This window comes from Orcinus orca, chromosome 3 (genome assembly GCF_937001465.1).
Source record: "Orcinus orca chromosome 3, mOrcOrc1.1, whole genome shotgun sequence".
In the NCBI taxonomy this organism is placed as follows: Eukaryota; Metazoa; Chordata; class Mammalia; order Artiodactyla; family Delphinidae; genus Orcinus; species Orcinus orca.
The window spans coordinates 142,628,544-142,655,578 of NC_064561.1; the positions used below are offsets into that span (position 1 = coordinate 142,628,544).

Genomic DNA, 27,035 nt, shown 5'->3' on the forward strand with positions numbered 1-27,035 from the left:
TGTGAGCATGCAGTACATGTTCGCTATAAAATGTTATGTACCTTGAAAACTTCTTGCTCATTCTCTCTGTACTCTTGTTGGTGTGACCTCATGCTTCTCTTGCATCCCTCTACCACTAAATGCTCTCCTTGAGGCCCTGCCTACTGCCTATGATTTACCTGCTGCTTCAAGTTCAGCTCAGTTGCCTGTTCCTTAATAGTCTTTTTAAAAAAATGAATTAATGTATTTATTTGTTTTCGGCTATGTTGGGTCTTTGTTGCTGCATGTGGGCTTTCTCTAGCTGTGGCGGGCAGGGGCTGCTCTTCGCTGTGGTGCGCGGGCTTCTCATTGTGGTGGCTTCTCTTGTTGCAGAGCACAGGCTCTAGGCACGCGGGCTTCAGTAGTTGTGGCATGTGGGCTCAGTAGTTGTGGCTCGTGGGCTCAGTAGTTGTGGCTTGTGGGCTCTAGAGTGCAGGCTCAGTAGTTGTGGCGCACGGGCTTAGCTGCTCCACGGCATGTGGGATCTTCCTGGACCAGGGCTCGAACCCATGTCCCCTGCTTTGGCAGGCGGATTCTTAACCACTGTGCCACCAGGGAAGCCCTAATAGTCTTTTCTAACTACTCCAGTTCACGTTGACCTCTGAATTCCTATAGGGCCTTTTATATCATTTTAGAAATTAGTCATATTTTCTCTTTTATGGTATTCCTTTTAACATTTACATACAGTAAAATGTACTTTGTTTTTGGTACGGTTCTGTGAGTTTTGACAAATACTTAGAGTTGTGGAATTACCATCACAATCAAGATATAGAACAATTTCATCATCCCTCAAAAATCTGTCTTAGTATTATTACTTTTGAAACTGCTTCCTGAGTATGCCTTCTGTTGCTACATGTACAATTTAGGCTCTTGAACCGAGTGCCCGTTTTACACTAATTGTCTCCTCTATGTTTGGCATACTCTAGTATCAAGGATATAGTAAGTAGATGCTTGACTGTTTGAATTGTATAAAACAAAGCCTAAAAGTGTGGTAAATTTAAACATACTAAGAAATTACTAACTTAAGTTATTTAACTTCTCTTTGGTCTTTCATTTTATTTGGGTGAAAAATTTCAAATGAACATTATTCCTGTATAACTTGTTAAAGTGATTTTGGAGCCTTACCAGGGCTAATAAAAACCATTTTTAATTTGTCTTTGGAAAACAAAGGACTTATTTCTGTTCTTATTATCAAATATACTTACAGTTTCTATTTTTTCTAACCCTATTAATTTAAATTTTAATATGAAACAAAATTTTGTATCTTTTCCCTCCTTGACTGCATTTGTCTGTTATGATGTATTATTGATTATTAAATGTATATACTGAGTTTTGCCTTTTTTTCTTAAACATATTTAATGTATTGAGCAATTCAGTTAAAAATGAATTACGAACAACATGTAAAATACAAAACCTTCCTGTTTTCTCAACTTTATTTTTTCACGGGCCAATGTTGCTGTCTTCCCTTGGGGTTTCCTTTATTGATTGTCCCTAAAATCAGAGGTCAAGGCAAGTAAGAGAATTTAAACTTGATAAAGGTGGGGCTGATGTGGACAAACTAATGATGCATGGTTTCCTCAGTCTTTACTCTTGGATGTAATGGAATAGTGATCCTTTTTCAGAAAGGACAAAATACAGTTGAGATTTGCATCCCATTTAGTAGAGTTTACTTCCTAATGAAGTGAATTGAATTTAACCATGTGTATCTTTTTTTCCCTTCCCTAACAGCTTCCATGCCTATGGCTGTTCTAAATTTGGGCCAAATATATCCATTTCAGAGAGGCTTTTTCTGTAAAGACAACAGCATCCAGTATCCGTACCATGACAGTACCGTCACAACCACTGTCCTCAACACAGTGGGGCTTGGTTTACCCATTTCCTCTGTAAGTAAATGAATAAGTAGGTAGTGATGGGTTTGTTGTGCTGGAGGTTTTATGAAGTGATCGAATTGGGGTGGGGGTAAATCCATAGTACTGTCGTCACCAGAGTTGGTGTGGTGAATGATTGCTTAAAGAATATAGCCACTGCTTCAGTCCAGGGCAGTGTTTCTCCAGTTAAAGGGAGATATTGCCCCAAATAACTTGATGTCATCATAAAGAATTATAGAATGATTATTTTAGAATGAAGAGTTCATTTAAGTAATTTTGGATCAACACTTTTCAGTAGACAAGTGAAGAAACTTAGGCCCAGATACTTGCTCAAGCCCAGTAAGCTATTTTATGGCAGAGCTGAAACTAAGATTATGCTTATTTTATCATGTTAAGTGGAAATTGAGGCCACAAAAACGGAGATAGATTTATTTGTTAAATTTGAGAATACAGTTCATCAGAAAGAATGTAAATGTAAAGAATGTAAATACATATGCAAAAGAAGATCCTCAGAATATATCAAAACTATATCACTATTTTTCTTTCTTTTTTTTTTTACGGTACGCGGGCATCTCACTGTTGTGGCCTCTCCCGTTGCGGAGCACAGGCTCCGGACGTGCAGGCTCAGTGGCCATGGCTCACGGGCCCAGCCGCTCCGCGGCATGTGGAATCTTCCTGGACCGGGGCACGAACCCGCATCCCCTGCATCGGCAGGCGTACTCTCAACCACTGCGCCACCAGGGAAGCCCTATATCACTGTTTTTTTTTTTTTTTTTTTTTTTTTTGTGGTACGCGGGCCTCTCACTGTTGTGGCCTCTGCCGTTGCGGAGCACAGGCTCTGGACGCACAGGCTCAGCAGCCATGGCTCACGGGCCCAGCCGCTCCGCGGCATGTGGGATCTTCCCGGACCGGGGCACGAACCCGTGTCCCCTACATCGGCAGGCGGACTCTCAACCACTGCGCCACCAGGGAAGCCCTATCACTGTTTTTTAAGTTGTACTATTCATCAGTTTGTAGGTTAATATTGGGTTTCATTACTTTAAATAATTGGACAGTTTGCTTCTAGGTTAAATTTCACAAACTAGCTTAAGGTTGGCACTTGAGATATTGTGCTTACTTTCTCTATCCTTGGTTCGGATTCCTGCACCTTGCCCTGTGTCTCTCTGTGTGAGTTGGAAATGGATGAGAAGAAGCAGAATAAAGATTTACCTCCTTGAGTGTCTTGGGAGTCCAGCAGCAGATCATGCCATACTTCTCTTTTGACAACTTGTCTCTCGTCAGTTGCCTTCCCCAGATAGTTGACTTACATTTTTTAAATTGTTTTAGCAAACAGAAGCCTTATTTCCACAGTAGGACAGACTGGCTTTTCTTTCCCTATTTTGCCCCCAAATTGGCTAAGAATAATAGCCTTGTTCTTTGGTTTTTCAGTTCATATCTGAGTTCAGTTCATATTTGCCTTTTTTGGCTAGCAAATTATTATTTTATTTTTTGGTGATGTATTTAGCACAGTATTCTGAAGGTGAAGGGGACTTGGATTTAGTTATGTTTCAAGATATATTAAATATTTCCACATGCAGTCTATGCATCCTAATTTGATTAAAGCCACTTTTATAGGAGTAAAACGGAAGGAAAATTTGGGGTTAGTTTAAGGAAATATTTACATTTTTCCTAAGACGTAAATTCCATGGTAATTGGTAACCTCTATTTTAGCCACCAGCCTTATGAAACAATGTGCAGGAAAGCATATAGATAGATGGAAGAACATTTATGTAAACATGCCTTAATGTGCAAAAAAACCTTTACTCTAAGTTCATTAAAAAATGTGTTATTTGAAATCCTGTTATGTCTCCATTGTATGAAGTGTTTACCTATTAAAATTTTCTTACTCTAGGATGTGGATTACTCCCTTTTTTTTTTTTTTTTGCGGTACGTGGGCCTCTCACTGTTGTGGACTCTCCCATTGCGGAGCACAGGCTCCGGACGCGCAGGCTCAGTGGCCATGGCTCACGGGCCCAGCTGCTCCACGGCATGTGGGATATTCCCGGACCAGGGCACGAACCCGTGTCCCCTGCATTGGCAGGCAGACTCTCAACCACTGTGCCACCAGGGAAGCCCCTCCCATTTTTGATTGGGGATTTTAGCGACATCATTCTTGGTGATTATTGTAAAAAACACAGAAATGTCAATAGCCTTTTAAACCAAAATTTAGAGTAATGGACTTTGGATTATCCTTTTCAACTGTTGTGGTGTGTGTGAATGCAACAAAAAAAACCCCAGGATTTTGTATTTCAGCACAAGTATTTTTCTAGCATTGATTATTATGTAGATTATTGCTACAAGTATTATTAGTGTGCTATATTAAGTAGATAATATTCACAGTTTTAAAGGATAAAATACAACTTGGAAGAAATATTTTCCCCTATTTTTGGTATTCTAATTGCTTTCTGATTACTTTTTTAAAATCACTTTTACTTCCTTTGTTAATGTTTGAGGAAAAAGACAATACAGGATAAGTTTTGGGGATTGAATTAATATATAATACTGCATCTCTAAAGTTTGAGATTCAGCAATATTTGGGAAGATGAGGGAGATCATTTACTGTGGTTATATGGATCTTCTCAAGTTCTTTGTTTTTGGCATATAGTTTGAAAAATCATATTTCTTTAGGTGACTGTCCCAAAGGAGTTAAATGAGGCCCAGTTTTTTTTTTAATTTTTGAGTAGCTACTTAAATGGTAATAAAAAATTGCTATGAAGAAAAAAAAAATGGATGGGTTAGTAATATGTTTATTTTTATAAGCTGTAAAGAAATATATAAGTAAAGTGTTATATATGGCAAAAGTGGCCATAAGAGTCCTGCACTGTAGGAGGACATTGGTGTTTGTTGGGTTTTATGGCATGACAAGTCTCTCATGCCACCCTTTCCTGTACTAGTCCAGAAAGCTGGTATCAAAATGGCCTATTGTCCACACTTGAATACTTTAACTCCTTTGTTTCCATGTTGACATAAGTGCCGTGCTGCCTTTTCCCAGTTTCCCCCCAATTGGGCAAGGCAATAAGCTTTGCTAGGGTAAGAATGGTCTGTTTTGCTCCACTTGTATCCTTAGTGTCAAGCACATTGCTTGGTATGTAACAGGTGTTTAATAAATATAGATAGAAAAATTTAATGAAAAAATACTAAATGTGAAATGGAATAAGATTGTCACTTATGTTTAATAATAATTACTACCATGAAAATTCAGCTTAACTCTTTGGAAATATATTGGATTTCCAAGCCATCTCTTAATATCAGATACCTCATTAAAATAGCTTTTCAGGAAAAAAATGGAACACTATCATACTGAATAGATATCCTGATTAGAGATATCTTAAAATATGGGGGAGCGTCTACTGGAATGAAAGCAATATGGTATTATGGAGCTTAATTTCTTAGGTTGGAAAAAAGTTTTATTTCCTTGTTTACTTATTCCGATGTGGAGCTGTATTTTTTGTCTACATTGTTGTGGAAAGTACTGCTTCAGTCAGTTCATATGAGCATTTATTCCAGCACCCTTTTTTTATATAATTGTCACAAAATGAAGTAGTACCAGATGCATCCTTAAGTAATTTGTTATAATCGCAAACATTTTCTTTGTTTAAAACTGCTTTTTATACTACCGTTGGAAGAGGTGATGTATAGATTTGGTATATTAAGTATTTGTCGTACATCCACTTTACAGAACGCTTGAAAATATTTTGATAAATTTTAGTATATTGGATGAACCTAAAGGAAAGAAAAGTTATATAAATATTGAGTATATACTGCCAATAATGAAAACTAAAGCTCAGTTTCACATTAGCCAAGTTTACTGAATTCCACTGCTGGTTTCCTAAATGCTGTGGCTTTTTAAAGGATTCATAGGAAAAAATTTCTGCTCATAAAATCTTCTTCTTCTTTTAAAAAATAAATTTATTTATTTATTTATGGCTGCGTTGGGTCTGTTGCACACAGGCTTCTCTAGTTGCAGCGAGTGGGAGCTACTCTTCATTGCAGTATGCACGCTTCTCATTGTGGTGGCTTCTCTTGTTGCGGAGCTCGGGCTCTAGGCGAGTGGGCTTCAGTAGTTGTGGTGCATGGGCTCAGTAGTTGTGGCTTGTGGGCTCTAGAGCGCAGGCTCAGTAGTTGTGGCGCATGGGCTTAGTTGCTTCGTGGCATGTGGGATCTTCCTGGACCAGGGCGCGAACCTGTGTCCCCTGCATTGGCAGGAGGATTCTTAACCACTGTGCCAGCAGGGAAGTCCCAAAATCTTCTTTTTAAAAGTAGTTTCAGGGAATGTTATGGAATGCCTTTGCTAAGGTTAAGTGGTCAAGAGCTGTTGCTTCACACACTGAGTACATCTATATTAAATGACTAGACATTGTCTTTTAACTTTTCTACTGCATGTATCTTGACAAATCTGCAGGATTTAAGTGGGTTAAATGTTATTCCTGGATGGGAATTCTGATTTTTGAGAAGCCCTAAAATCTCTTTCTACTAAGTGAGCCTTATCAGTGAATTATATGTGATAAGAAGATAATTGAGGGCTTCCTTGGTGGCGTAGCAGTTAAGAATATGCCTGCCAGTGCAGGGGACATGGGTTCGAGCCCTGGCCCGGGAAGATCCCACATGCTGCGGAGCAACTAAGCCCATGTGCCACAACTGCTGAGCCTGCACTCTAGAGCCTGCGAGCCGCAACTTCTGAGCCCATGTGCCACAACTACTGAAGCCCACAGGCCTAGAGCCCGTGCTCTGCAACAAGAGAAGCCACGACAACGAGAAGCCCACGCACAACAACAAAGAGTAGCCCCCGCTCACCACAACTAGAGAAAACCTGTGCACAGCAACAAAGACCTAATACAGCCAAAAATAAAAACAAATAAATAAATTTATTAAAAAAAAGAAGATAATTGAAATTAAAATGTTCATTTTGCCTCCCACCAGGAATTAAGTCCTTTTACAGAGCATCTAAACTTGCACTCAGAGTTACACGCCTACACCTGCCACTTTTTCAAGCAGAAGTGACATAATTTTTTAATTTGTTAAATATTGAACTGGCAAAATGACCAAAAATATTTTTGATGGATGTGATAAGATTAATATGCAGTTATGTTAAAATATATGAGAAAGGTCAAATTTATCTTTTCATTAATTCCTTTTTATAAAATAGGCCAAATATATATATATATTTTTAAATAAACCTTTCATCTCTGAATACATGAAAATCCTAGCATGGTAATATCTGTGTTTTTCTGTTATGGACCAAAGAGTTTGAAGGCAGAGTATCTCAGTATAACTTATTTTGGGAATGTCATCTGTCATACTTTAGGTAAAAGTGAAGTGAAGGCATTTGTGTTAATATTTAATAAGTTTATTTTCCTCTTTCATAAATACTATTTTGAAAACTCTAGCTGGGGGTATTATATACTCTACTTTTTTAGGTCCTAATAAATTGGTTGAACTTGTGACATTGTTTCCTTGAACATTTTTTAATTAAAAATAAATTTGCAGCTTAGATTTGGCAGTGAATTGTTAGATAACAATGCCAGAAGCATGGTCCATGAGAGAAATAATTAATAAGTTGTACTTAATTAAAATTAAAAACTTCCGCTCTGTGTAAAGCTACACACTGGGGGAAAATATTTATAAAACACATATCTGATAAAGGACTTGTGTCCATAATATAGAAAGAACTCTTGAAACACAACAAAAAGCCCAATCAAAAAGTGGCAAAAAGGTCTGAATAGACACCTCAGTGAAGAAGATATACAAATGGAAAATAAGCATATGAAAAGATGCACCATATCATATTTCATTAGGGAATTATAAGTTAAAACAACAGTGAGATTCCTCTACACATTTATTAGAATGGCTAAAACTTTTTTTTCTTCATGTTTCTTTTTTTTTTTTTACATCTTTATTGGAGTATAATTGCTTTACAATGGTGTGTTAGTTTCTGCTTTATAACAAAGCGAATCAGTTATACATATACATATGTTCCCATATCTCTACTCTCTTGTGTGTCCCTCCCTCCCACCCTCCCTATCCCACCCCTCTAGTTGGTCACAAAGCACTGAGCTGATCTCCCTGTGTTATGCGGCTGCTTCCCACTAGCTATCTATTTTACGTTTGGTAGTGTATATATGTCCATGCCACTCTCTCACTTTGTCACAGCTTACCCTTCCCCCTCCCCATATCCTCAAGTCCATTCTCTAGTAGGTCTGTGTCTTTATTCCTGTCTTACCCCTAGGTTCTTCATGACATTTTTTTCCCTTAAATTCCATATATATGTGTTAGCATACGGTATTTGTCTTTTTCTTTCTGACTTACTTCACTCTGTATGACAGACTCTAGGTCCATCCACCTCATTAGAAGTAGCTCAATTTTGTTTCTTTGTATGGCTGAGTAATATTCCATTGTATATATGTGCCACATCTTCTTTATCCATTCATCCGATGATGGACACTTAGGTTGTTTCCATCTCCTGGCTATTGTAAATAGAGCTGCAATGAACATTTTGGTACATGACTCTTTTTGAATTATGGTTTTCTCAGGGTATGTGCCCAGTAGTGGGATTGCTGGGTCATATGGTAGTTCTATTTGTAGTTTCTTAAGGAACCTCCATACTGTTCTCCATAGTGGCTGAACCAATTCACATTCCCACCAGCAGTGCAAGAGTGTTCCCTTTTCTCCACACCCTCTCCAGCACTTATTGTTTCTAGATTTTTTGATGATGGCCATTCTGACTGGTGTGAGATGATATCTCATTGTAGTTTTGATTTGCATTTCTCTAGTGTTTAATGATGTTGAGCATTCTTTCATTTATTTGTTGGCAGTCTGTATATCTTCTTTGGAGGAATGTCTGTTTAGGTCTTCTGCCCATTTTTGGATTGGGTTGTTTGTTTTTTTGTTATTGAGCTGCATGAGCTGCTTGTATATTTTGGAGATTAATCCTTTGTCAGTTGCTTCATTTGCAAATATTTTCTTCCATTCTGAGGGTTGTCTTTTGGTCTTGTTTATGGTTTCCTTTGCTGTGCAAAAGCTTTGAAGTTTCATTAGGTCCCATTTGTTTGTTTTTATTTCCATTTCTCTAGGAGGTGGGTCAAAAAGGATCTTGCTGTGATTTATGTCATAGAGTGTTCTGCCTATGTTTTCCTCTAAGAGTTTGATAGTTTCTGGCCTTACATTTAGGTTTTTAACCCATTTTGAGCTTATTTTTGTGTATGGTGTTAGGGAGTGATCTAATCTCATATTTTTACATGTACCTTCCAGTTTTCCCAGCACCACTTATTGAAGAGGCTGTCCTTTCTCCACTGTACATTCCTGCCTCTTTTATGAAAGATAAGGTGACCATATGTGTGTGGGTTTATCTCTGGGCTTTCTATCCTGTTCCATTGATCTATCTTTCTGTTTTTGTGCCAGTACCATACTGTCTTGATTACTGTAGCTTTGTAGTATAGTCTGAAGTCAGGGAGCCTGAATCCTCCAGCTCTGTTTTTCGTTCTCAAGATTGCTTTGGTTCTTTGGGGTCTTTTGTGTTTCCATACAAATTGTGAAATTTTTGTTCAAGTTCTGTGAAAAATGCCATTGGTAGTTTGATAGGGATTGCATTGAATCTGTAGATTGCTTTGGGTAGTAGAGTCATTTTCACAATGTTGATTTTTCCAATCCAAGAACATGGTATATCTCTCCATCTATTTGTATCATCTTTAATTTCTTTCATCAGTGTCTTATAATTTTCTGCATATAGGTCTTTTGTCTCCTTAGGTAGGTTTATTCCTAGATATTTTATTCCTTTTGTTGCAGTGGTAAATGGGAGTGTTTTCTTGATTTCACTTTCAGATTTTTCATCATTAGTATATAGGAATGCCAGAGATTTCTGTGCATTAATTTTGTATTCTGCTACTTTACCAAATTCATTGATTAGCTCTAGTAGTTTTCTGGTAGCATCTTTAGGATTCTCTGTGTATAGTATGTCATCTGCCAACAGTGACAGCTTTACTACTTCTTTTCTGATTTGGATTCCTTTTATTTCCTTTTCTTCTCTGATTGCTGTGGGTAAAACTTCCAAAACTATGTTGAATAAGAGTGGTGAGAGTGGGCAACCTTGTCGTGTTCCTGATCTTAGTGGAAATGGTTTCAGTTTTTCACCTTTGAGGATGATGCAGGCTGTGGGTTTGTCAAATATGGCCTTTATTATGTTGAGGTAAGTTCCCTCTATGCTTACTTTCTGCAGGGTTTTTATCATAAATGGGTGTTGAATTTTGTCGAAAGCTTTCTCTGCATCTATTGAGATGATCATATGGTTTTTCTCCTTCAATTTGTTAATATGGTGTATCACGTTGAATGATTTGCATATATTGAAGAATCCTTGCATTCCTGGAATAAACCCCACTTGATCATGGCGTATGATCCTTTTAATGTGCTGTTGGATTCTGTTTGCTAGTATTTTGTTGAGGATTTTCCCCTCTATGTTCATCAGTGATATTGGCCTGTAGTTTTCTTTCTTTGTAACATCCTTGTCTGGTTTTGGTATCAGGGTCATGGTGGCCTCGTAGAATGAGTTTGGGAGTGTTCCTCCCTCTGCTATATTTTGGAAGAGTTTGAGAAGGATAGGTGTTAGCTCTTCTCTAAATGTTTGATAGAATTCTCTTGTGAATCCATCTGGTCCTGGGCTTTTGTTTGTTGGAAGATTTTTAATCACAGTTTCAATTTCAGTGCTTGTGATTGGTCTGCTCATATTTTCTGTTTCTTCCTGATTCAGTCTTGGCAGGTTGTTCATTTCTAAGAGTTTGTCCATTTCTTCCAGGTGTTCCATTTTATTGGCATAGAGTTGCTTGTAGTAATCTCTCATGATCTTTTGTATTTCTGCAGTGTCAGTTGTTACTTCTCCTTTTTCATTTCTAATTCTATTGATTTGAGTCTTCTCCCTCTTTTTCTTGATGCGTCTGGCTAATGGTTTATCTATTTTGTTTATCTTCTCAAAGAACCAGCTTTTAATTTTATTGATCTTTGCTCTTGTTTCTTTCATTTCTTTTTCATTTATTTCTGATCTGATCTTTATGATTTCTTTCCTTCTGCTAACTTCGGGGTTTTTTTGTTCTTCTTTCTCTAATTGCTTTAGGTGCAAGGTTAGGTTGTTTATTCGAGATGTTTCCTGTTTCTTAAGGTAGGATTTTATTGCTATAAACTTCCCTCTTAGAACTGCTTTTGCTGCATCCCATAGGTTTTGGGTCATTGTGTCTCCATTGTCATTTGTTTCTAGGTATTTTTTGATTTCCTCTTTGATTTCTTCAGTGATCACTTCGTTATTAAGTAGTGTATTGTTTAACCTCCATGTGTTTGTATTTTTTACAGATCTTTTCCTGTAATTGATATGTAGTCTCATAGCGTTGTGGTTGGAAAAGATAGTTGATACAATTTCAATTTTCTTAAATTTACCAAGGCTTGATTTGTGACCCAAGATATGATCTATCCTGGAGAATGTTCCATGAGCACTTGAGAAAAATGTGTATTCTGTTGTTTTTGGATGGAGTGTCCTATAAATATCAATTAAGTCCGTCTTGTTTAATGTATCATTTAAAGCTTGTGTTTCCTTATTTAATTTCATTTTGTATGATCTGTCCATTGGTGAAAGTGGGGTGTTAAAGTCCCCTACTATGAATGTGTTACTGTCGATTTCCCCTTTTATGGCTGTTAGTATTTGCCTTATGTATTGAGGTGCTCCTATGTTGGGTGCATAAATATTTACAGTTGTTATATCTTCTTCTTGGATTGATCCCTTGATCATTATGTAGTGTCCTTCCTTGTCTCTTGTAACATTCTTTATTTTAACGTCTATTTTATTTGATATGAGTATTGCTACTCCAGCTTTCTTTTGATTTCCATTTGCATGGAATATCTTTTTCCATCCCCTCACTTTCAGTCTGTATGTGTCTCTAGGTCTGAAGTGGGTCTCTTGTAGACAGCATATATATAGGTCTCGTTTTTGTATCCAGAATGGCTAAAATTTGAAACACTGACAACACCAAATGCTGTGAGGATGTGGAGTGACAGAAGTTCTCAGTCATTGCTGGTGGGAATGGAAAATGGTAAAGCCTCTTTGTAATACTGGCAGTTTTTTACAAAACTAAACATAGTCTTACCATAGGACCTAGCATTGGAGCTCCTAGGTATTTACCCAAATGAGTTGAAAACTTATGTCCACATAAAAACCAGCACATGATGTTTATAGCGGCTTTATTCATAATTGCCAAAGCTTGGAAGCGACTGAGATGTCCTTCAGTAGGTGAATGGATAAGCTCTGGTACATCAATACAATGGAATATTATTCAGCTAAAAATAAATCAGCTATCTAGCCATAAAAACACATGGAAGAACCTTAAGCACATATTACTAAATGAAAGAAGCCAATCTGAAAAGACTACCTACTGTATGATTACAGCCGTATGACATTCTGGAAAAGGCAACACTATGGAGATAGTAAAAAGATCAGTGGTTACTAGGGGTTGGAGGACAGAGGAGGAATGAACAGTTGGGGTACAGAGGATTTTTAGGGAAGTGAAACTATTCTGTATGATATGGTAATGATGGATGCATGACATTATGTATTTGTCAAAACCTATAGAACTGTACAACATGAAGAATAGCCCTTAATGTAAACTATGGAGTTAATAATAATGTATCAATATTGGTTCATCAGTTATAACAAATATACCATACCAATGAAAATTGTTCGTGATAGAGGAAATTAAGGGTGGTAGTTATGGAGAGGGAGTGTATCTTTTACTCTCTGCTCAGTTTTTTTAATAAACCTAAAATTACTTTAAGAAATAAAGTGTATTAATGTTAAAAATTTTGAAAAGAAAAAAAATTTGCTCACAAAGTCTGGTGAGATGTCAGTGCTCTTTGTCTAAATAATATTAGTAATGATGATTATCCTCATAGTGAATAATTTATACATTCATTGCTAGGAATAGGATTATTTGATTAGATGTAAAGAGTAAAATTTCAGGGCTTTGCTTCATATAATTTATCAATTTGTTAACTCATTTTATGAGAGTATTTGTTTTGCCTTGAGATCATTGGTTCTTGCCAAAGGAAAAGTGCAAAATTGGTTGATAAGTAAATAAAATACTTTTAACTTATAAGACTTAATATCTAGTGAAGACTTAAATTTAGAAAACATGATAGTACTTAAAAATTCAGCGCAAGCTTTCAGTTTTTATAATGAAAAAAAAACAGGCAACTGAAATCTTGTTATAGTCCTATAATTAAGAAAATATATGTGTGGGATATATTTAGTTCATTTTATGTAAGGGACCATTACCATTTCAAGTTTTATTATGTAGTAGATCTATATAATACATTACAAATTTTTTGGCTTTCTGAAAAATAATAGGTTGAGTTTAGCATCTTTTAACAGTGAAGATTTTATCTAAGTACAGGTTCACAGCCCATTACCCGGAACTCTTGGAGCCAGAACTTTCTGAATTTTTGAAAGGTTATATGATTCATACACCTTATGTAATGCCCTCAGCAGGGTCTAGGACAGTACCTTATAATCAAACACACTAATTTTTATGTAGTGAAATAAGACTAGTAAAAATAAGTGGGGTAGATAAAGGCTGGGGTCATTCCTTCATTTGTTCAGGTTAAGTTTTGCCATTAGATAAGTTCAGGTTAGGCTTTGGTGCCAAATGTCATGAAAGAACTAGGATTTTGAGGGCTTTGGGTTTTAGAATAAGGGATTATGGGCCTTTTAATGAAAGCTGATTTAAAATTATTTATTTCTTAGTCATGTTATGTGGTTACTTTAAACAAATATTTGAAAATCCTAAGTTTAGTTTTGGTTGAGAAGCAGGACCTATGGTTAAAAGTGTAGGCTTAGAACTGTTTATGTGAAACGAACTCATTTGTGATTGGAGTGCAGGGTTAGTGATGTAAGCCATAAAAGATGAACACGTCCAATGCAGTACAGTGATTTTTGAATATTACCTTATTCAGTCACTGTGAAGTATGAGCAAAAATATTATCCTGTAAAGAACATTTTGGTGTTTCCCTGTAGCTACAAATAGCTTATATTTCATATCTGGCTTTAATATTCTACTCTAGCCAAATTATTGTGGGCTCCTTCTTTAAATAAGAATTTTAAAAGGGTCTCCACCATTTCTGTCAATTATCTTTAAGCTTCCATATTTAGAATGAGAACGAGATAGCATTTTAAAAATGGCAGTTTACTGCTTTATCATGAACCTGTGTTTCTAACACGACAAGAAATGAAATTCTGTTTATTTGTAGAAAGAAAAATTTTTGTGTTTTTACACCTGTTTTTGGACTACGAACAGTCAACACCAGTTCAGAGTGTGGTTCAGAAAGGTAACCTTCTTTCAGAAGGCAGGCCACAGTTGCTGCATCTCTGGCATCAGGGTAGGTAACAGCAGTGAGGAATCTTTTTAATCAGACTTTCCAAAGGCTGTCTTGGCTTAGAGGGCTGGGTGAGTGTGAGAGGAGGTTAGATTTGGGATCTTGTTAAATCTAGGGAAATATAAGCAGAGGTCACTGGCAGGACAATAAGAGTGGGGAGAATGGTCTAGTGATTCACTGATTTTCTCGGTAGAATATGTGGGATTGTATATGTTTTCAATCGAATATATTCTTATACTTGAGTATTAATCTTCTGATACACTTAAAGGCATCCTTTTAGAAGCTATCAAAATTTGAGAGAAAAAATGAAATTTCTGACAAGTTAATTTCTCTGTAACTTGGGGGAGTATGCCCTGTGTAATTTTAGCAGCAGATTTCCTGTTTCCAATGTGGAGAGTAACTGCTTTGTGGGACCCAGTAAGAAAAATCACTGGACAAGGAGATGGAAAGAGCAACTGCAAAGGCACCCATTTTGTTTACTGTAAAATTTTGTTTACTCTCTAAGAAAAGATTATAATTGGGTACTCATTGGTTTAGAATTTTTGCATATATGGTAAATGGAAGGCTGTGTTTGTTCTATCATTTATTGAGTGTCTTTTGTGTCTGAGGTGCTTCTGTGTTATAGATTCTTTCCTCATAACAACTCTCTGAGGTTGGCAGGTATTTCTCTTTTATAGCTACTAAGAGGCCAAGTTGGGATTTTAACCCCACCAAGTCTGCATCCTCTGTTGTTCACATTCTTTTTGACAGTCCCTTATTGTTTTCAGTGTGGTGTGGGTCTATTTTGATGGAAAGTAGGTAAATGCAGTAAACTCTTTTGTTTTGTTTTTCTTTTATCAGTTAAAAGTTGTGAATATGAGTCTAGGTGGTGAAGATTAGATTAGAGAAGAGTGGTGGGAAACTTGGGTTAGTGTGATAGCAGCCACCAAAGCATGTAGTGGAGCTTATCTGTCTAGGTTGACTTTATCACCTAGAAGAATTTCTGAATCATGATCTAGACTCATTGAGGGAAAATCTGAATTTGAATCTTGTTTCTTAGCTCTACTCCTGAAATTCAGTATGACATTATGCAATGTTCTGTTCATATATATTTCTTTAACTATAAAAAGGATGCTTTTTGGTTTATCAGAAAGCCATGAGAAGAGGGTTTGTTTCATTGATGCCAACACCTAACCTATCTCCAAGTCTGTCCTTGTTCTTTTTTTTTTTTTTTTTTTTTTTGCGGTACGCAGGCCTCTCACTGTTGTGGCCTCTCCAGTTGCGGAGCACAGGCTCCGGACATGCAGGCTCAGCGACCATGGCTCACGGGCCTAGCCACTCCGCGGCATGTGGGATCTTCCCGGACCGGGGCACGAACCGGTGTCCCCTGCATTGGCAGGCGGACTCTCAACCACTGCGCCACCAGGGAAGCCCTGTCCTTGTTCTTAAGAAGAGAGTTCACTGATTTAACTCCCAGTATAGTAAACCACTTTGGTATTATACTTTGGAGAAAGGCACTGCCAGTTATCCATCATTTATGCAGGAGTCTAATGCTTTGCTTGTACTTCTTTCCCTGATCTTTTCTCATTGTCTATCTTTACTGCTCATTTTGGGCTTAAATATGCTTTTCTCTGGACCTTAAAGCAACTCTAGAAGAGTGCATGGTCGTTTATTGTACTTGATATACTTCAGTAGCTTCCTTGGGAATTTTTTAAGAATAAACTGCTCTTCCCCCTCCAATTTAATAAGAAATTTTCAGTTCCCTTAACTTTTCTACCTCAGAGATCCTGTCCTTTGTCTGCCTCAGCCATTTACCTCCCATGTCATATCCTAGTTGATGCCATTTCTAATAACTTAAACCCCTCCATAATCTGAATTTTAAGCATTCTACTCTATAATCACCACCTTTATGCAAATAGTTCCTGTCAATCACCAGCAATTTCCAAGTTGTTAAATCCAGTGCTCTTCTGAATCTCTCAGCACCATAATAAAACATTTAGAAATGTTTTATTTTGAAAAAATTGTAGACTCATAGAAGTTGAAAAAATAGTTCAGAGTTCCCATGTACCCATCACACAGCTCCCCCCAAAGATGACATCTTATGTAACGATGGTTAAATCATCAGTACTGTTAACCAGAATACAGACCTTATTCAGATATCACCAGTTTTTACATGCACTCTTTTTGTGTATGTGTATAATTCTGTGAAATCTATCACTTGTATAGATTTGCGTAACCATTACCACAGTCAGGGTTCAGAATTGTTCATCACCTCATGAAAACTCCCTCCTACCATCTCTCTGTGTCACATCCTCCCCCAATCCCTAACCCTTGGCAACCACTAACCTACTCTCTACTATACCTACTATAATTCTATCAAGTATGTTATATAAATGGATTCATACAGTATTTATCCTTTTTAAATTGACTTTTTTTCCCCTTGGAGTTATACCCTTGAGATCTATCCAAGTTGTTGAGTGCATCAATGATGTGTTGGTTTTTTTCTTTTCTATTGAGTAGTGTTCTGATACATGGATGTATCACAGCTTACTTATCTGTTTGTCTGTGAAGGACATGTAGGTTATTTCCAGTTTTTGACTATTACAAATAAAACTCTATGAACATGTGTCTACAGGTTTTTGGGTGAATACAAGTTTTAATTTTTCCAGGGTAGATAGCCAGTAATAGGATTTCTAGGTCTTTTGGTAAATGTATGTTTAAATTTATAAGAAACTGCCAAACAGTTTTCCAGAGTGGTTGAACCATTTTGTATTCTCACCAGCAGTATATAATGTTCTGCATCTTCACCAGCACTAGTATTGTCAGTATTTTTTATTTTTACCATCTGTAAGTGTGTAGTAGTATCTCATTAGGGTTTTCATTTTCTTTTCTCTAATGGCTACTGATGTTGAACATCTTTTCATGTGCTTGCTTGCTATCCATGCACATACCTCTTTGGTGAAGTGTATGTTCAAGTCTTTGCTCATTTTCAGATTAGATTTTTTGAAACTGTGTAGTTTAGGGAGATCTTCATATATTCTGGTATAGAAAGTCTTTTGTTGAATATGAGATTTGCAAGTATTTTTTTTTTACCAGTCTGTAGCTTATCTTTTCATTTTCTTGAAAGTATCTTTTGAGAGCACACGTTTTTGGTTTTGATGAATCAAGTTTATGAATATACATTTTTGTCTTTTATAGACTCTGCTTTTGGTGTTATGTCTAAGAATTCTTCACCTAACCCTATTACAAAGACTTTTTTCTATATTTTCTTCGAAGAGTTTTATAATTTTCTGTGTTCTGCTTATCTCTGTGATCCATTTTGTGTTGAGTTTTGCATGACGGGTGAGGTTTAGGTCAAGGTTCATCTTTTTTGTGTGTGTGTATGGGTGACCAATTGTTCCAACATCATTTGCTAAAACGACTCTTCTTTCTCCATTGAGTTGCTTTTGTACCTTTGTAAAAAATAAAAAAATAAAAAAAATTAGTTGGCTGTCCTCTTGTGGGTCTATTTCTGGACTCTGTTCTTGCTTCATTGATATACTATATGTCTTTCCTTCCTCTTATACCACAGTCTTGATTACTGTAGTTATATATTGGTGGTAAGAAAAGATATACTGAGTAGCTTAAAATCAAATGGGAAAAAATAAAATATAGTACATTTTTCTTAAAAAAAATTCAGGAAGTATTATTCCTCCAAGTTTATTATTCTTTTTCAAATTTGCTTTAGCTGTGTAGTTCCCTTGCTTTCCCACATAAATTTTAGAATCAATCTATCTATGAAAAAATCTGGCTGGAATTTTGATAAGAATTGCATTAAAAGCTGTAGATCAATTTGGGCAGAATTGACATCTTTACTTTGTTAAATATTCCAGTCCATGAAGATGATATGTCTTTTCATTTATTTAGGTCTTTGATTTTTTTCACCACTGTTTTGTAGTTTTCAGCATACAGATCCTATATTTTATTAGGTTTATACCTAAATATTGCAGTTTTCTAAACTATTATAAATGGTATTATGTTTTTAATTTTGGTTTCCAATTGTTCATTGCTACTATATAGAAGTATGATTGATTTTTATGGGTTGACCTTATATCCTATGATCTTGCTACACACACTTATTAGTTCTAGGAGTTTTGGGATAGATTTCTTGGGGTTTTCTATACTCTCCTGGTTTTAATTCTACTTTAGTGGCTGCTTTTTCTCATTCTACTTTGCAACTTCCTTCTCTTCTTCCTGACCTTTTAGTTTTGCAGTTCTCCGGGTATCAGTCCTTGGGTCCTCTTTTCTCCTCTATACTCATTCCTTGGTGATCTCATCCAGTTTCATGGCTCAAATACCACCTCTATGTTAAATTTATATCTTCAGCCTGGACCTTTCCCCCAGTGAACCTTACATCCAGCTGCCTCCCTGACGTCTCTACTAATAGGCAACTCAAACTTGATGCATCCAAGTATGAACTCTTGGATTTATTCCTTGTTCCCCCTATTCAGTCTCTAGTCTTCCTCATCTCAGTTAATCCAACTTTAAACTTTTGGTCTCCCAAATGGAAACTCTTAGGATCATTATTGACTCCTCATTTCTCACACTCATATCCAGTCCATCTATCAGTAAATACCGTTGATGCTACTTTCAAAATAAATCCAGAATTTGACCACGGTAATAAGACCCGTGCCATTACCTGCAGTCCCTTCCCAACTCAAGCCTGTGCCTTGTACAGAGCAGTAGGAACTCAGTTAATTGTTAAATAATTGAATTGAATAATTGCTTCTTTATTAGAGAAATCTCTGAGATCTTTCTCTAGTTGAATTATAATGTCCCTTAATGTTGAGAGAAATAACAATTATTTTTACATCTTCCTTAAGTTTCCTGCATTCTTAAGACTCTGATTATGGATTCTTAAGACTGTGATTACGGATGCCACTCTCTCCTGGGCACCTGATATGTTTTATATACATATAATGGAATACTATTCTGCAATAAAAAGGAACAAAATACCAATCTATGCTACACCATGGATGAAACTTAAAACAAAAATTTTTCCTGGAGGCATTTGTGTAGTTTTCACTGGAAGAGTTCCCTTAACGTGTAAAAAAGTTTTTAACCGTAGTTTCTCAGTTTTGCTGGACACTCCATCACCAATCTTTCTAAAACAGTTGTTAGCATTTATATTATGGTTTCAAGGTCCTTATTATTTGTGTAAGAGGAAGTTGAAGAAGATGTTGTGTGACCATGATCTTATGTTGTCTTTTCCTGTCTCTGGTAAAAGGATGGAGAAGTGTTCTGGTGTGTTTAGTTTGTGGAAGCAATGAGTTATATATCACTTATTCTCTTTTGAACCATTATAAATATTCACTTGTAGAAGGTGGAAAGCTATATTTATTTATGGGTGAGTATGAGTTTACTATGCGTAGAATCTGATTCTTAAATGGGGTAATATGACTAGCCACATGGGCATATTAAAAAGCAAAATGTGGGAATGTAAAGTGGTGCAGCTATTTTGGAAAAACAGTTTGGCAGTTTCTTAAAAAGTTAAACTCCACTCCTAGGAGTCTGCTCATTTGAAATGAAAATAATGTCCACACAAAGACTTGTACATGAATGTTTATAGTGATATTAGTCATAATAGACAAAAACTGTAAACACCCCAAGTATTCATTAACTGGTGACTGGATAAACCAAATGTAACATATACATACAATATGATACTATTTAGCAATAAAAAGGAACAAATGCATGCTACAACATGGATGAACCTCAGAAATATTATGCTAAGTGATATAAGCCACTTACAAAATATCACATATTGTATGACTCCATTTTTATGAAATGTTCAGAAAAGGCAAATCTATGTAGATACAGAAAACATACGAGTGGTTGCCTGGGGTTGATGGTGGGAACAAAGGTTGAATGCAGATGGGCTCATGGGAATTTTTTGGGTAAGGAAAATGTTCTAAAACTGGATTGTGGTAGTGGTTGCACAACTCTCTACATTTACCAAAGTCATTGAATTATGTATTTAGAGTGGATAAATTTTTTGGTTTGTAAATTATACCTCAATGAAGTTGTTTTAAAGAAGGAAATGAAAATGAATTTTGTAAACTGAAGTATTGAGAGAAACATTGTATGACAAATGCAGTCATTTGATAAATGATGAAAAAGGATTGTTTTAGAAATGTAATCTTTCAGGTAAAAGGAAAAGGGTATTTGATTTGAATAGATGAAAGAGTAAATGGAACCCTTCACTTTTGCCCTAAAATCTATAGTAAATGTCAAAGATAGCATCAGATATCTTTAAAATTTTGCATTTCTGTAACATTTGTATATTGTGGCTGGTAGAATAAATTGGTGGTGTAAAAAAACTTTACTGAAACAGTTTGTCAGGGACCTTAACATTTATATCCTTTGCTATAATTCCACATAAAAAATATATTCTAAGGAAATAATTAGAAATGGAAACAAGGATTGGTAGTTAGAAATGTTCATTATATCATTATAGAGGGTAATCAAACAATAATAACCTACATGGTCTCAAAGTAGGGGGAATGATTATAATTGTTTTAGTTATGGCTCTGTTGGTTGCAAGGAGGAGAATCCCTTTCTAACTAGCTTAAGTGAAATTGGGTTTTGTTGAAAGGATACAAGGTACTTTAACAACCCCCCAAACAGCAAGATCAGTGCAGCCCTTTGGTAGCAGGGAACCAAAGCTGCTTTCATCTTTTCCCACTTTTGGGTCAGACTAGTCACTTCAGTTTTCTTTGCAGACCTGCTTTATTTATCCTCAGCCTCTTCTTCTGCCAGTCTTCTAGTGCATTGATCAGTGCTGTTTACCAGCTCTGACTGAGTCAGTCTTTGTTCTAGTTCCAAAATTTCCAGAGCAGGACTCTGGACTAGCTCATCTTTTCCAGCGCTAAGTGGGTCAGTGAACAACTGGTGATTTGGTCTTCCTCTCCATCCTTCTTTGGGGGGTCTACATTCAGGTTTAGTTATTTAGTGAAAATGAAATGGCATTGGGTAGTGACTTTGATGTAATACATCTCATGAGTTTATATGAGAGATTGCAAATATTAGTATTAATTTAAAACATTTCTAGGGCCTTCTGTGATACAATCTCTTCACTTAAACTCTCAGAAGGATAGTGTGCATTTGTGGTAGATTAATGCTTATTTTCTTATCATTTCTTACTAAAACCTCTGTGGTCTGGTTTCCACTCCTTCTTTATTGAAACCACTTTTGCTAAGTATGGCAATTGAAAACCCATTGGACACTGTGGACCAATCACCACCTCCTGAAATGCTGTCTTTGGACTTGGCCTCAATGTTGCCGCTTTCTCCTGACCTTCCCTCAGCCCACCAAGTCTGCTGCCTCAGTGGATCCTCTTGCTGTGCTCATCCCTTTAATATTGCTATTGCCCCATGCCTCGCCTTTCACTTCTTTTCACTTCTGCAATTTCTTTTACCACTGTGACTTCAGGGATGCTTTATATCCCCAAATTCTGTCTCTATACCAGACCCCCTCTACTGAGATTCTGACTCTGATAACCAGTACCTTTTTGAATATCACCACTTAGAGCCTCACCAGTTTGTGTTCTTTTGAAACTTCATAGCTCTTTTGTATCTCTGTTTATTCTCTGCTGTAATTATGTACTGTGCCTTATTCAACTTTGTATTCTTTGTATCATTTCACAGAATTCCTTGCACAATGGATTCACTCAATATTTGCCCACTTGAATATTCCTGTTTTTAAAAATAGACTAATTATACTTGTTTGTGATTTTGTTTCCCACAAATTTTTTTCTAAATCTAAGAGTAATTTCTTTTGTGGTCCAAGGGAAAAAAACAACTTAACTGTTAATGGGTATGCTTAAGAACATTTTTCAATATATTTGGGTCTATTAATAAAAATTTTTATTGAGAATAAGGATAGAAAGCCTACTGAGTTTTGGACACTAATCATATGTGGATTTAATTTCTTTACTACATACCTTTTCTTACTCCAAAAGAAAGAAATGCTAATTGAAAAATTCAACCAAATTGGAAATATGCATTGTAGACACTGAAAGTTTCCATTTTTATATATAGAGTTCTTACAAGTAAAATGAATTCTAGAAGTGGAGGTTCTTTGTAAATACAAAATAAATTTGATCATTGAGTTAGAGTTGAAGGCTGAGCGTTTAGTTATTGCAAAGGGCTGGCGACAGTTAAAATTATAGATCTGAGTATTCACCTCCACAGTGTGTACTGTTAAGTGCAAAAGGTTTGTGCTGCAACTGTGGTATTTGTATTAAAGGTTTGGGCATTTCACCCCTTCTTCTGTAGAGGCTTGCGGGCTCTAGAGTGCAGGTGCAATAGTTATGGCACACGGGATTAGTTGCTCCGTGACATGTGGGATCTTCCTAGACCAGAGCTCGAACCTGTGTTCCCTGCATTGGCAGGTGTATTCTTAACCACTGTTAAGAAGCCCAGTGCTCAAATGTTTTAAAATATTACTGGAAACTTGAAATTTATCTCCTTGTATCTAGATACTAACATTGTAGCTGACTAACTTATTCATTCCTGTTGAAAGATTAAGAATGCTACTCTTTGTTTTTTTCATTTATTTTATTTTTTAATGATTACCACAGTAGGTTTAGTGAATGTCCATCATCTCATACAGACACAACATTAAAGAAATAGAAAAAAAATTTTTTCGCTTGTGTTGAGAACTTTTAGGATGAACTGTTAACAATTTATAACATAGAGCAGTGTTAATTATCTTTATCATGTTGCACATTACATCGCTAGTACTTATTTATCTTTTTTTTTAACATCTTTATTGGAGTATACTTGCTTTACAATGTGTTAGTTTCTGCTGTATAACAAAGTGAATCACCTATTTGCATACATATATCCCCATATCCCCTCCCTCTTGCATCTCCCTCCCACCTTCCCTATCCCACCCCTCTAGGCGGTCACAAAGCACAGAGCTGAGCTCCCTGTTCTATGCAGCTGCTTCCCATTAGCTATCTATTTTATTTATTTATTTTTTAACATCTTTGCTGGAGTATAATTGCTTTACAATGGTGTGTTAGTTTCTGCTGTATAACAAAATGAATCAGCTATACCTATACATATATCCCCATATCCCCTCCTTCTTGCGTCTCCCTCCCACCCTCACTAGCCCACCCTTCTAGGTGGTCACACTTATTTATCTTATAAATGGAAGTTTGTGCTTTTTGACCTTCATCTAATTCCGCTTCCCCCAACCAATGCCTCTGATAGCTACAAATCTGATCTCTTTCTCTGTGAGTTTGTTAGTTTGTTTTTGAAGTATAATTGACCTATAACATTAGGTTAGTTTCTGGTATACAACATAGTGATTTGATATTTCTGTACATTTCAAAATGATCACCATGATAAATCTAGTTGTCATCCATTACCATACAAAGATAGAACATAATTATTAACTATATTCCCCACACTGTACATTTCATACCTGTGACTCATATATTTTGTAACTGAAAGTTTGTACATCTTAATCTCCTTCACCTGTTTCTCTCCTTGCCCCAACCCCTTCGCTTCTGTGAACCACCTGTTTGTTCTCTGTATCTATGGCTTTGGTTATGTTTGTTCACTTGTTTTGTTTTTTAGGTTCCACATATGAGATCATATGTCTTTCTCTGTTTGACTTACTTCACTTAGCATAATTCCCTCTAGGTCCATCCATGTTGTCGCTTATGGCAAGATTTCATTCTTTTTTATGGCTGAGTAATATTCCATTGTATATATACAGCACATCTCTTTTATCCATTCATCTTTTTTTTTTTTTTTTTGGCACGCGGGCCTCTCACTGCTGTGGCCTCTCCCGTTGCGGAGCACAGGCTCCAGATGCGCAGGCCCAGCGGCCATGGCTCACGGGCCCAGCTGCTCCGTGGCGTGTGGGATCCTCCCGGACCAGGGCACGAACCCGTGTCCCCTGCATCGGCAGGTGGACTCTCAACTGCACCACCATGGAAGCCCCCACCCTTCATTTTTACTCCTCCCTCCCCCAACCCCCGTTTACTGTTTGTGATGTCATATTTTACATCCTTTTGTTTTGTGTATTGCTTTGCTTATTTTGGATATAGATGACTTTACTACTTTTGTCTTTTAACCTTCCTACTAGTTTTATATGTGGTTGATCTACTACCTTTATTATATATTTGCCTTTACCAATGAGATTTTTCCTTTCATAGTTTTCATATTTATAATTATGGCTTTTTCTTTTCCACTTAGAACGTCCCTTTAACATTTCTTGTAAAGCTGGTTTCCTGGTGTTGAACTCTTCTGTTTTTTTTTTTTAACATCTTTCTTGGAATATAATTGCTTTACAATGTTGTGTTAGTTTCTGCAGTATAACAAAGTGAATCAGCTATCCGTATACATATATCACCATATCCCCTCCCTCTTGCGTCTCCCTCCCACTCTCTCTATCCTTCCCCTCTAGGTGGTCACAAAGCATGGAGCTGATCTCCCTGTGCTATGCAGCTGCTTCCCACTAGCTATCTGTTTTACATTTGGTAGTGTATATATGTCCATGTCACTCTCTCACTTCATCCCAGCATACCCTTGCCCCTCCCTGGGTCCTCAAGTCCATTCTCTACGTCTGCGTCTTTATTCCTGTCCAGCCCCTAGGTTCTTCAGAACCATTTTTTTTTTGTTGTAGAATCCATATATATGTGTTAGCATATGGTATTTGTTTTTCTCTTTCTGACTTACTTCACTCTGTATGACAGTCTCTAGGTCCATCCACCTTACTACAAATAACTCAATTTCATTTCTTTTTATGGCTGAGTAATTCGCCATAGTATATATGTGCAACATTTTCTTTATCCATTCATCTGTCAGTGAACACTTAGGTTGCTTCCATGTCCTAGGTATTCTAAATAGTGCTGCAGTGACCATTGTGGTTCATTACTGTTTTTGAATTATGCTTTTCTCAGGGTATTTGCCCAGTAGTGGGATTGCTGGGTCATATGGTAGTTCTATTTTTAGTTTTTTAAGGAACTTCCATACTGTTCTCCATAGGGGCTGTATCAATTTACATTCCCACCAACAGTATGAGAGGGTTCCCTTTTTTCCACACCCTCTCCAGCATTTATTGTCTGTAGATTTTTGATGATGGCCATTCTGACTGGTGTGAGGTGATACCTCATTGTAGTTTTGATTTGCATTTCTCTAATGATTAGTGATATTGAGCATCCTTTCATGTGTTTGTTGGCAATCTGTATATTTAGGTCCTCTGCCCATTGTTGGATTGGGTTGTTTGTTTTTTTGATATTGAGCTGCATGAGCTGCTTGTACATTTTGGAGATTAAGCCTTTGTCAGTTGCTTCATTTGCAAATATTTTCTCCCATTCTGAAGGTTGTCTTTTCATCTTGTTTAAGGTTTCCTTTGCTGTGCAAAAGCTTTGAAGTTTCATTAGGTCCCATTTGTTTATTTTTGTTTTTATTTCCATTTCTCTAGGAGGTGGGTCAAAAAGGATCTTGCTGTGATTTATGTCATAGAGTGTTCTGCCTATGTTTTCCTCTAAGAGTTTTATAGTGTCTGGCCTTACATTTAGGTCTTTAATCCATTTTGAGTTTATTTCTATGTATGGTCTTAGGGAGTGTTCTATTTCATTCTTTTACATGTAGATGTCCGGTTTTCCCATCATCACTTATTGAAGAGGCTGTCTTTTCTCCATTGTATATTCTTGCCTCCTTGATCAAAGATCAGATGACCATATGTGCAAGGGTTTATCTCTGGGCTTTTTATCATATTCCATTGATCTATATTTCTGTTTTGTGTCAGTAGCATACTGTCTTGATTACTGTAGCTTTGTAGTATAGTCTGAAGTCAGGGAGCCTGATTCCTCCAGCTCTGTTTTTCTTTCTCAAGACTGCTTTGGCTATTCAGGGTCTTTTGTGTTTCCATACAAATTGTGAAATTTTTTTCTAGTTCTGTGAAAAATGCCATTGGTAGTTTGATAGGGATTGCATTGAATCTGTAGATGGCTTTGCGTAGCATAGTCATTTTCACAATGTTGATTCTTCCAATCCAAGAACATAGTATATTTCTCCATCTGTTTGTATCATCTTTAATTTCATCAGTGTCTTACAGTTTTCTGCATATAGGTCTTTTGTCTCCTTAGGTAGGTTTATTCCTAGGTATTTTATTCTTTTTGTTGTAGTGGTAAATGGGAGTGTTTCCTTAATTTCTCTTTCAGATTTTTCATCCTTAGTGAATAGGAATGCAAGAGGTTTCTGTGCATTAATTTTTTATCCTGCTACTCTACCAGATTCATTGATTAGTAGTTTTCTGGTAGTATCTTTTGGATTCTCTATGTATAATATTGTGTCATCTGCAAACAGTGACAGTTTTACTTCTTCTTTTCCTATTCAGATTCCTTTTATTTCTTTCTTCTCTGATTGCTGTGGGTAAAACTTCCAAAACTGTGTTGAATAATAGTGGTGAGAGTGGGCAACCTTGTCTTGTTCCTGATCTTAGTGGAAATGCATTCAGTTTTTCACCATTGATAATGATGTTGGCTGTGGGTTTGTCATATATGGCCTTTATTATGTTGAGGTAAGTTCCCTCTATGCTTACTTTCCGGAGAGTTTTTATAATAAATGGGTGTTGAATTTTGTCGAAAGCTTCTTCAGCATCTATTGAGATTATCATATGGTTTTTACCTTTCAATTTGTTAATATGGTTTAATCACATTGATTGATT

General features: G+C 36.5%; 1 protein-coding gene across 3 annotated transcripts in view; it reads left to right on the plus strand.

The window, feature by feature from the left end:
• PLPP1 (phospholipid phosphatase 1) overlaps nucleotides 1-27,035 on the plus strand; it is a 119,648-nt gene that overhangs the window by 35,672 nt on the left and 56,941 nt on the right. For 2 of the 3 annotated variants that reach the window (XM_033437858.2, XM_004275145.4), the window contains exon 2: nucleotides 1,747-1,901. The exons of the other annotated variant lie outside the window; for it this stretch is intronic. In XM_033437858.2, coding sequence (XP_033293749.1) covers nucleotides 1,747-1,901 — 155 coding nt within the window. The remainder of the gene's footprint in view (nucleotides 1-1,746; nucleotides 1,902-27,035) is intronic. 3 annotated transcript variants of the gene reach the window in all.